This window comes from Anas platyrhynchos, chromosome 27 (assembly GCF_047663525.1).
Source record: "Anas platyrhynchos isolate ZD024472 breed Pekin duck chromosome 27, IASCAAS_PekinDuck_T2T, whole genome shotgun sequence".
In the NCBI taxonomy this organism is placed as follows: domain Eukaryota; kingdom Metazoa; phylum Chordata; class Aves; order Anseriformes; family Anatidae; genus Anas; species Anas platyrhynchos.
Genome location: NC_092613.1, coordinates 7,866,398 through 7,877,211, shown reverse-complemented (window position 1 = coordinate 7,877,211; position 10,814 = coordinate 7,866,398). Strand labels below are relative to the sequence as shown.

Below are 10,814 nucleotides of genomic sequence, written 5' to 3'. Positions count from 1 at the left end.
AGATTGCACTGCCCAGTTCCTGCCCTGAGGGACAAAAACACCCAAACTGACACTCAAACAGCTCATGGGGAATGGGAGAGACAGGGCAGCAGAGAGCTGTTGTCCCGTGTGTTTGGGAACCATGTGTATATGTTTAGAGGAGTACTCAGTTCACTTCATTTATTGTCTCTGTGCATGGGAAACACAGAACCCCAGACCATTTCTTAATGCTGACAAAGAACCAGTCCTCAGAAGGGCTTTCTGTATCACCCCCATGAACCCCATCCCAAGCAGCTTCCCCACCACCCTCCCCCTGTCCCGAGTTCAGCCACCATTCCTCCAGCCTACCAGCGGCCTGTCTCATGGCAGCATCCCCACAGCTGTGTCCACTTCCTTCATGGTCAGTGCCACATTAATTCAACAGGCAGTGTTTTTTATCCCCTTTTGGAGCTGTACAGCCAGTTTTATGGCAGCACCCAACCCTTGTTCAAGTGCAGGTTCAGCTATGAGGTGTGTGACCACATTGTATGAGTACTAAATACAGCATGGAGCCTACAATAAAGTTTTGTTTGTTTTTTTATAAAAATGTGGTGTTATCATTTTTTATTAATCTCCAGTTGTTTGCAGAAAATAAATATACCTGACAGCGCACAGTCAGGATCCAGGCTGTGGATCCCACAGATTTGGGATGTGCACGGACTTGCAGCAACTGGCCTGAGCAGTTGGGGTCCAAGCTGCCACAGCGCAGCCCCCAGTGCTCGGGGGCCTCTCGGGAGCCTCTCGGTGAGGTTTCTCACCTCGCTCCCTGAGGCACGAGAGGCATACGGTGGAAAGTCAGTGTGTGTTCATGTTATAAGGCAACCGCCGGCAGCGACACCACCTCGCTCGAAATGCAGAGGTCCACAAAGTCACTCTGTGCGCGGAAACTGTCCCTCAGGTCATTGCGCCAGGCGTCCAGCACCTCCCGCAGCTCCTCATGGAGGCTCTCGGGGATGCTGAAGGAGTAGATCTGTACCCCGAGCCCGTCCTGGATGCGGGGACAACGTGCCCGCACCGTGAACACCCTGAGCGGCCTCAGCGCCAGGCAGTTCTCGCCGCCCTCCTCCACGGGGAAGTGGTAGGCAGCCGGGTAGCCCAGCAGCACCCCGAACACGGTGCAGAGGTTCCAGCCGGTGGCAACGACCTCGCTGCAGGAGATGGGGCCGGAGGAGGCTTCCTCGGCGGCCACCAAGTGGGCCAGCAAGGCAGCGAGGTGACCCCTGATGGCCTGGGCCTGTGCCGGCCCGCACAGCTGGGGGCTGCCCCTCGCCGCCGCCACGTCCACGAAGGGCCCGGGCCGGGCTCGCAGCGCTGCCTCCAGCCGCCTCCGGGCCCCACCTGGGTGCAGCAGCAGCGCCGAGCCCCCGGCTGCCAGCAGGTGCAGGCGGTGCGGGGCCAGCCCGGCCTCCCGCAGCCGCTCCAGGTAGCGCCGGAGCTCGGCGGGGCCCTCGGCGCCGCAGTCGTACAGCAGCGCCGGCTTCAACCCCGCCGCCACCGCCAGCACCTCCCCGGCCAGATGCAGGGCTCGGGAAGCCGGCAGCCGCCGCCGCCTCCGCCCGCTCCCGGCCCCCAGCGCCTCCCGAGCCGCCGCCACCAGCTGCGGGGCCGGGAGGGGCTCCGGAGCCTCCATCCCCCGGAACGGCTCCGCCACACGCAGCCGCCGCCCGGCACCAGGCTTCCGGGCCGGCCCCCAGCGCCACGCCAGGCCGGGGCGGAGCGGCCTTAGCGGGGAGGAGCGGCCCAGAGCTGAGGGCCCGGCCCCGTAAACACGGAAGAGGGCGCTGAGGGGGCGCTGGCTGCTGGAGGGGGACTTAAAGCCAGGTTTTACTCCAAAAACATCTATAAAATACACGTATATAGAATATAAAGCACGGTGGAAGAAGCACTCGGCTGCTCTTCAGTTGCAGCCAAAGAGAAATAAGACGACGACAAGATGACGTTCTTAATAAACCTTTTAATAAAGCAGTTTTAATAAAGCACAGATTACTTCTCTCCCCCCTTTAGTGATCGAGTGTTTATATACAGCGTGTCAATAGTGGATTTTTAAAAAATATTACAGAATTAAAAATCTGATTTACACGTAGCAAATAGCTAAAAACAGCAGTGAAGCTAGAGGTATTCCTTATGCCCTTTATTTAAAATGCTCCCAAAACAGAAATACCATAGACTGTTGAAAGTGAATCAGAAGACCAGATTTACAAATTTCATTCAGGTTAAGGCAAGGCACTCACTAACATCTCCCCATATGTACAACGCAGGAAACCCTGGGGCACCCTGCAGCAGCAGGACAAAGTGCCTGTCACTGTGCTGGCAGCGGTTGTGCCATGTGCATGGCAGGGGCCTGCATTGGCCACCCCTCCTGGTGGGTCTGCAGCAGGCGGTACAGCTGCTTCAAGTGAGCCACGATGTTGTCCTTGATGTCAGGCGTAGAGATCTGGAGTCGCACACTGCCACTGTCAAAGGAACGCGTGAAGTCACCAGAGAACATTTCGTATATCATCCGGGCCACGACTGGAATGACCTGTTGAAGAAATAGTGAGCCTTTTTAGCCTAGCAGTCACACAGTACATCCCTGTTCCTTGGCAGGAATCCCCTGCAGGACGGTGTCCACAATCACCTAAAACACACTCACAAATTGATGTAATTCAGGACACAAAATCTACCAGCTCTGCTGGGGCTTTTCAGTGCCAATAACCATGACAGAGAAGAACAGTTCTCTGGTTTCTGTGGGTATCAATCCAGAGCCAATACTGTGGCCCCAGCAAGACTGCCATGTGTCACTTCACGACCTTAGTTCCTACCTGAACCACAATCAGCTTTCTCTCCCTAGGTTTTCCATCAGGCCACTCTTCTCCAAAACAGAAGTAGATCTCATATGGTGGCTGTTTTTCAATTTGTCCTTTCTGGTGGGCAATCAGCTCTAGAAGAAAAGCAGAATGCTGCAGTGTTGTCCATCTTTTGGTTAGAAACTCTATGTCCCACCTCGCTGTATTGTCCCGAGTCTTAGCTATACCTCCCACACATCAACAATTACAATTTATTCCTTTAACCCAGAAAAGTTTCCTTTAAAAGCAAGGCCCAACAATACTTTTCAGAGTGTTAAGTAAGTGCACATGCACTTGGTTCTGATGCACACATGCCCCACAGTCCACTGAGGTCAGGGGAAGCAGCAGCCACTACCCATGCTCCATGCATGTGCAAATTAATTAATGCATCCAGACTGACCCCCATGGCAGACCACCCTTTCCAACAGTGTCACCAAGTACTCAGACCAGGCTCCGTTATCTTCCAGATGCAGAAGCTACCTACCACTTAGGAACGTTTCCAGGCAGAATAGTTTGACTTTCTTTTGCCTCTCAATCAAATTTGGTGTGGCGGCAGAAGGCGCACAGGGACCAGACCAGTACACCTTGCACTGGCAGAGCCGGACAGCATAGATGGCATGGCCACTGACCTCCAGGATCAGTCCCCTGTCCATAACATCCAGTAGCCGACTTGTGAAGATCTTTTGCCTTTCATTGGTGATTTGCTCTGTTCCTGGAAACTTCACTTGCTCCAAACTGATAGGCCCAAAGAGCTCTTCCTGGTCTGGCATAGGACCCAGCTCTCCATAGAAAAGTCTGCATCCCTGGGGGTTGCTTACAGTTGTCGTTGGTCCCGTCTCCTTTCCTCGATATTCAAACTTGATTTCTAGGTCTGTCACTGAGAGAGAAACTGTCAGTAGGATTTTCCCTGGACCTCTATGCATACTTTGTCAGCAGAAGACAAACACCACACAGTCCAACCTAGACTCACAGGGATGTTCTAGCTATACACAGATCGTGGAATATCTGAGTTGGAAGGGACCCTCAAGAATCATCAAGTCCAACCCATGGGTCCCCAAAGAACCACACACCCACACACACACAAAAAAAGTCATATTCTTGCTAACAAGCAAACAACCAAAGGGTTTTTAAAAAGTTGTAACTTCTAAGTACAGTGACAGAAGTACTGTAAATCCATAAACATACTTGGAAGAGAGCTGATCCAGAGCTCAGGGCTGCTGAAGAAGTCATGCTGCAGAGCTGTTGGGGGCATTTCCATATCTAGAGGTTCATTCTTAGGCCACACAGCTTCAGGGCTGCAGTTTTCTGCGCTGGCAGGAGCCATTGGAGAATCTGTGGAAAGGAATCGATTATTTGCTAAACCAAGACTCGACTGCAAGCATGCACCAATATACAAGCAAGTAGCTTCACTGCTTCAGTACAGCCTATGCCACCAACCATTGATATTAAGAAATGGAAATGTCTCTTGAATAGGGACATGCTGAGATTGGTTCAGTTCTTCCTCTTCTTCCTCATCAAGATCATTATCCTTCTCGTCCCATGGAGCTGAGCCAGTGGAACCTGCAAACAAGCACACAGTGACAGGTAGACAATTTGATGTAAAACACTGAAATGCATTCTTGAAAAAGAACATAATCTTCACATTGGCTTTGCACAATAGCAGAATTTTGTCTATTTTCTAAGTAAAAAGACAAAATTTTATCTGTACAATATTATTTTCAGGTTAATACCTGGTTTCAGAAAGCTGAGGATACAGAAACTATTGACAACATTGGATTTTTATTATTATTTTTTAGCAAAAAACATGCAACTATGTGCAGCTCTGTTAATTGTACTGTAGGCATACTATGGTTCAAGTCCTCGAAACTTAAGTCTAACTGGGCTTACACATGGCAAGTGCCTTTTTACAGCACACAAAGGCAGCTCAAGAGTTAATGCCACAGGGAGAAAGGCACACACGTTGGACAAACGCCTGCTCAGTAACCAGCACTGTGTCAGCAAGGCCCTCACCTGGATTAATGATTGATCCCTGGGACTGCGGGATATCGCACACTTCATAAATTTTAACAGGATTCATGGGCACCTCCTTGGTGCCATCATACATCAAATTAAATTCCCGGCTTTTGTTAAGGGCACATCGGAGCTGGGCTTTCCACTTCGCAGGGTCTGGCTCATCAACTCCTTCCTGGTACTTTCCTGTTTCCACAGCCCATGCCTGGGGACAAAGTACACCATGCTCAGTCCAGCCCTCGCAATAGAGTGGCGTTTACCAGAAATGAAGCTTACAAACAAATTTATTGTAAAATCCTTCTCCTACAGAAGACTTAACTACAGCTCTTCTGATGATGACAGTGGGCATTCCCTCTGTAATGGGTTTTCAAACAATTACAGAACAGTTTGGGCTGCAATGGACCTTAAAGGCAGAGGAAGTCAAATCCCTCAGAGTAAAGGAGTTAATATTCTTCTCCCAAGGGGTTCATTTTAAGAACAGCAGTAACATTAACTGAAACTTTGTGCTGGAGTGATGTTTTTTCTTTCCCTGTTAAGATTTATATAAAAATAAATAACGGGTTTGATGCGAAGAACAGGGCAGCTGCCACATGCTAAACCAAGTCGATGAAGCAAGCAGCAGTAATCTCCCACAGTTTGTTCAACCAGACATTGTCAGGCCTTTTGCAGCCCGAAAGAGTTAAAGAACTAAACACCTTCCCAGCACAGTGCCAAGCTTGGCATTGAAGTGCTCAAAGTGGCGTTTCAGAGGTCAAAGAAACAGGACAAAATGCGCCTGGAAGCAGCTACTGAAACGCCTATCCCGCTCTCGGCCAACAATTCAGCCCTTTGTCTCTGTGTAAGAGCCGTGGTACAGCCGAGCTTCTCCCTCCCTCACCTTGAAGATGGTGTTCTCCTCCTCGTGCTGCGGGCTGTGCCGAGTTGCGTGCTTCCAGGGGATCTGAAACCGCTTTGCTTCTCGATTTAGCCAGATAAGGCCCGGATACATGCCGCTATCTACCTGGGCCACGAGCCAGGGCTTCAAGCGGACTCTTCGCGGGTGTAACGCCATGGTCTACAAGAGACAGAGGTAATAGCAGACCAACTGCAAAAGGTTACTTGAGAGTCATATCCTTTAAAAAAAAAAGTTAACTTCATGTAGTGCTCTACGTGGTGCTACTGTTATCGTTGGTTATATTACACATTGAAACCACTAACTCAGATTTAGCTAACTACCATTCCACCAAAAGGAGTTACAAATGCATCACTAAGTGATGTTTCTACACTGCTAATGTCTCTAGGATAACAACCTGCATTATTCGTGTTAACTGAGCACATGGGAGGGTGAGCCCCAATCAAACTTGAGCTGTAAGTGCTGCGCAGGAGATAAAGCCACAAACAAGCCGCAGCAAGAACAGACATTAGAATTTCAAAAGCCTCCACGTACCCCTTAGCAAACAGGAATCTCTCATCTAGTTTTTCTTCAATCCTGCCAGGCTTGCATTGAGGAAAAGAAAACTACATGCTGAATCTGAAGCTTTTGCCCCAGATGAAGTATAGGTGGAACCATCTGACTGAAGCGGAGGGGACTGGTTTAACAGAGACGGACTTTCCTCCTGAAGTCATTTCATGACTTTTTCTTGATTTTTTTGAATGCAATATAATCACTTGCAAGCACCAGTGTAAGGTGCTGACCTATAACCAGGATGTTTATCCAGGAGGAGATGAACTTCAAGTCTGCACTGACACTAAAAATCAAGTCATATTGACTTTGTTGAATTTCTTAAAAAAAATAAAAAATAAATAATAAAAAAAAAAGCAGCGCCACGGAATTAATGGATTAAATTTACTGTTTTTAAGTAGTACCATGCTGATACTATATTTGCAACCAACAACACTCTTCCTCTTCAGAACAAAGTCACAGATACGAAATTAATGACTGTCCCCTGCAAAAGAAGGTAGCATTTGGTATCTTGAGACTGGGAGGGAGACACACATTTACACTACGTGTGCTTAGGAGGTGTAACTTGCATATTCATTTTGTAAATCTTGAAACCAATGAGAAAAATGGCAAACTTCCCACTAACAAGGCAGTTATAGGATAAGTAAATCCTTTGCCATAAGCCCTGAATACTGCCACGGGAGTTTCAAAATGTGTCTAGCAGCAGAGATGGAGGAGATTAAAAAAAACTATCCAAGAACTAGTCTAGGAACAGGTTTTATTTGTTGAAATACCAACAGATCCAATTTAAATGCAAGTGTTCACACAAAATTAATCTGAACACAACTTATTTTATCTGTTAAGCAAAGAAAATGCTCAGAATCAATTGCAAATCACGTTTAAGTAATGGTTTGAAAATGTGCTCAGTCAAGGACCTGGGCATGTTAGCAGACTGCTTCACAGGTGTTGCAAACATCAGAAAGGAATCCTCCTTTTCATGCTTCTGGAACTACCACATTAGTTATTCATGTTAAAAACCCTATCAGAATTACACACTCGGTAACATGTTTGCAAAGACACAAAGTCCAGGTTAACCCTGGACTTAGAATTGAGACCGAAAACAGAACAGGTATTGATTTCACTTGCTAAAAGGAAAAACAGCAACTTCTCCTTGCAACAAAGAGATCCTAACTAAAGCTTGTTCCACAACCTCCTTTACACTTTACTTTAAGCAGCTTCCTCTGTTTCTAATAACGTACACTGTGTACACACACATTTGCAAGGCCAAGATTAAATACAAGCCCATACACCAGTGAGAAAACTTAATGCCTGCCTCTGAAACAAAATAAACGCAGTCACATGGACGGTGTGCTGGCGCTGCCGTATTGGGTTTGAATTGTCCCTTGGATCACAGACAGCCTCTGTCAATACCAGACGTTACAATGCTTTACGACCTTTTATCACCAATGGCTTGTTGACACAATAACAGAGAGCAAACCAACTTGAATCCCATTGCTGGGCACAGACAGTGAGTCAGCCCCTCGCAGCCTTCAACTTCCATCCCACAAGGGTCCACCATTGCCAGAAGCCACTCCTGCTCTCAGAAAGCTGCAAGGGCCAGACGGCTCCAGCAAATTCAGGGGTGAGCAGACATCCTGCAGTGACCCTGATGGCCACAGACAAGTGACAAAGGTCAGGGTCAACTGCGGTTAATCGTGGTGACTCTGAGTGCAGGTACTGGTAAGAGCAAAAGCAAACCAGGAAAAGACTACCCAAGTCTGCCTCGACCTGGCTGGAAAGGGGCTGAAATCCTGCAAAGCCCTGGGAACGAGAGGTTCTTTGCTCCCGATGCTGGGGCGCAGGAGAAGCACAGCTCCCCTGCTCCAGCACAGCTCTGCCTGCAGTGGTACCCAGCGCGGGGCGTGAAGGATGCGCGCGTCCCCTCCTGGCTCCCTCCTCCGCGCCTCTTACCATGCTGCTGTGGCCCACGGGTTTTCCAAGCTCAAACTCTTTCAGCCTCTGCCAGCACGACCACGAATACTCAGCGCCTTCCCAACCCGTTCACAACGCCCCTGAGGAAGGAAGGGGTGCTCTCTGGCTTCATCTCTGCAGTGCCACAGGCTGGCACCTCAACCCTCACTTGTTAATTTCATTTGATTACCTTATCCTATACATATATAATTTATTTTTTTTTTTTAACCCCAAAGGCTCAACCTTCAGCATTAGCACTCCCCCGGAGAAACACGCTGACCTCCCACCCACCTTTCTGGCACTTCACCACCTCCCTGCGCGGGGACCCGGCGGTTCCCACCTCTCGGTGCTTTGCCCACCACCAGCTCCCCAAATCCCGCAGCCCCCGGGGCTCCCCCGCCCTGGTGCCCGGCCGCACTCCCGGCCCCGCCGGCTGAATTCCGCCCGGTGCCGGCCCGGGACTGCCCCGACGGGGACACGAAGGATTTGGGCTGCCGGGGGGGGGGGGCCGCGGTGTGGGATCTGCAGGCAGGGCAGGGCTGGGACCGGCCCCGGGACCACCCCAAGCCCGAAAGCCGTAGCCCAGGGCTAAACCGGGGAGGGCGAGCGGCCGGCGGGGCCCCGCGGCGTGCCCGGCCCCGGCCCCCGGAGCGCCCCCTCCAGCCCGGGACGAGCACCCAGGGGGGAACCACATCGAGCCCCGGGACCCCCCCGGGACTCCCCCGGGTCCCCACCGCGTTCCGCTTCCCGTAACCCCCCCCGACGGCTGCACGGCCCCGGGAGAACCGGAGCGCACCGGGACCCCCCGGCACTTACCGGCAGCGCCCGCTCCGCACCCCCGGGGACTCTCCTCGTCGGGATGGGGGGGATGAAGGGGGGCGAAGGGACCTCGGCGGGGGGGTGGCGGGCAGCGGGCGGGGGGCAGCGGGCACGGCGCGCCCTGCTCCCTCCCGCGGCCCCGCCCTCACCTGCCCAGGTGCGCCCGGCGCAGCCGCACCGCCCCGGCCCGCCCCCGGCCGCGGGGGGGCCCCGCGCCGCTCCCCGCCCTCCCTTCCCCCCGGTTTTGGTAGGGGAATGGGTACAAAAAAAGTGCTTCTTCATATTTCTGGGGTTGCAAAAATATATATATTTTTTGTTATTATTATTTTTTACCAAAAAAAAAAGGTTTCCTAATTTTTTTTTTTTTTCCGCAGCGCAAAACCTACCTGGCCCAGCAGATCCATCCATCAAGTTTTAGGGCAAAATGTAAAGCCGGGTGTGATTACTGCACAACCATGGGCACGCCGCACAAATGTTCCTCCTCTCGCCTCGTCCCTGCCCGCACAGCCCCCGCGGACACCCCGCGTCTTGCCTTTCAGGGCTCGTCCCCGTAGGTGGGGAGCCGTGACTCAGTGGTGAATCTTGGTTTCAAGGGATCAAATAATTCACTATGCGGTTTCAACGAAGTGGAAAAAACAGTGGGAATTTCCCTTCTACTCATGGACACCCTGGATAGTGCTGAGTCCTGATTTAGGAAAGGCTAACCTACAGCCAGCGCTTAATCCTACACCGGGGGGTTGGAATTATGAATCCAAAACGCTGAAAATCTTCACACAAGCGGAAAATGTAACTGCATTTTTTCTTGGAAAGTGTGCCTTGCGAGGTGCCAAGTGCCAGGTAAACATCTCAGCCTTCATTCATTGCTGAAGTGTAGCCACTTGGAGGTAACATTGAGCAGGAGTTTGTCAGCGTGTAACAAAATCTGTCTGGCAATAAACACAAACAGTAGGCGAGACTCTAAAGCTGGCATTTCCTTCGTGGGAAAGAAGAAAATTTGGTGCTGCTTTGGTGAATTTTAGATGTGTTGGGCTAGTTCTACCTGACCATTTTTGATCTGGAAGGCGAGGGACGGCTGCTCCTGTAATAATAACACCTTTGCCACGTCGCAATTCCTGCTGCAGAAAAATGTGCGAAGGAATGGCAGCTCGGTGAGCAGCTGAGAGGAGACGCGCGGAGGCATCGGGCTGAAATCCCAGCCAAAGTCTGAGGGATCTTTGATCTATCCCCAAGTGGCCAGCACAGAAGCTGCCGTACATCCGCCCTGCATTCCTGCTGTCCGCACGTCTGTCCTGCTGGCGACAGGAGAATGTCGGGGTGTTGCAGGTTTGCTTTCCCCTGTGGCCAGATGCTCAGGGAGCCTTGGAAGCAGCACTGGGCAGAGCTCAGCTCCTTCTAGGCCTGCCCTGAGGACACTTCAGCTTGCCCAGCCCACTGAGAGCGGTCTCGGGGGAGATAAGGGCTGGTGAGTTTAACAGAAGGGAACAAGGCGGCTTGGCTACACAAGGGCTGCTGCAGCGGGGGCAAAAGAACTCAATTTGCCTCCTGTCTCATTAAAGCCGGTCCCTTGGGAGCGGGCAGCTGTGCCCGCCTGCACCCTGCCTCCTTCCTCCAGCCTCTGCTGAATGGCAATGCAGATGCCAAGCCAATGAGTCTTCCCAGCCCTCTGCAGGGCTTTTTTTTTTTTTTTTTTTTATTGAGTTTCTACCAGCCGTTGCCGAAGCATGTGGCAGCATGTTGTGTTGGTGAGCTGA

At 51.2% G+C, this 10,814-nt stretch overlaps 2 protein-coding genes across 4 annotated transcripts; both read right to left on the bottom strand.

Annotated features, from left to right (window-relative positions):
• Positions 1 to 537: 537 nt before the first annotated feature.
• Positions 538 to 1,860, bottom strand: C27H1orf74 (chromosome 27 C1orf74 homolog). The gene has a single exon (XM_005023322.4). It carries the CDS (start codon positions 1,646 to 1,648, stop codon positions 830 to 832), a length of 819 nt encoding a protein of 272 aa, XP_005023379.4. The 5' UTR covers positions 1,649 to 1,860; the 3' UTR covers positions 538 to 829.
• Positions 1,861 to 1,952: 92 nt separating this feature from the next.
• Positions 1,953 to 9,589, bottom strand: IRF6 (interferon regulatory factor 6). 3 transcript variants are annotated; one of them, XM_027444776.3, is made up of 9 exons: positions 9,061 to 9,224; positions 8,245 to 8,345; positions 5,731 to 5,907; positions 4,854 to 5,058; positions 4,281 to 4,403; positions 4,029 to 4,175; positions 3,328 to 3,720; positions 2,820 to 2,938; positions 1,953 to 2,539 (listed from the first exon to the last, which is right to left on the bottom strand). In XM_027444776.3, exons 2-9 carry the CDS (start codon positions 8,245 to 8,247, stop codon positions 2,318 to 2,320), a joined length of 1,389 nt encoding a protein of 462 aa, XP_027300577.1. In that variant the 5' UTR covers positions 8,248 to 8,345; positions 9,061 to 9,224; the 3' UTR covers positions 1,953 to 2,317. The 3 variants fall into 3 exon arrangements, with proteins under 3 accessions (XP_027300577.1, XP_071884364.1, XP_027300579.1); XM_072028263.1 differs by lacking the exons at positions 8,245 to 8,345; positions 9,061 to 9,224 and adding an exon at positions 9,450 to 9,589; XM_027444778.3 differs by lacking the exon at positions 8,245 to 8,345.
• Between the last annotated feature and the right edge of the window lie 1,225 nt (positions 9,590 to 10,814).

Coding starts and splice junctions, on each gene's coding strand:
- IRF6 (XM_072028263.1), bottom strand. Junction 4,176..4,280: donor TCCATTTCTTAATATCAATG/GTTGGTGGCATA, acceptor TCCTTTCCACAG/ATTCTCCAATGGCTCCTGCC. Junction 2,540..2,819: donor GAAAGCTGATTGTGGTTCAG/GTAGGAACTAAG, acceptor TTTCTTCAACAG/GTCATTCCAGTCGTGGCCCG.
- C27H1orf74 (XM_005023322.4), bottom strand. CDS start 1,648: ATGGAGGCTCCGGAGCCCCTCCCGGCCCCGCAGCTGGTGGCGGCGGCT.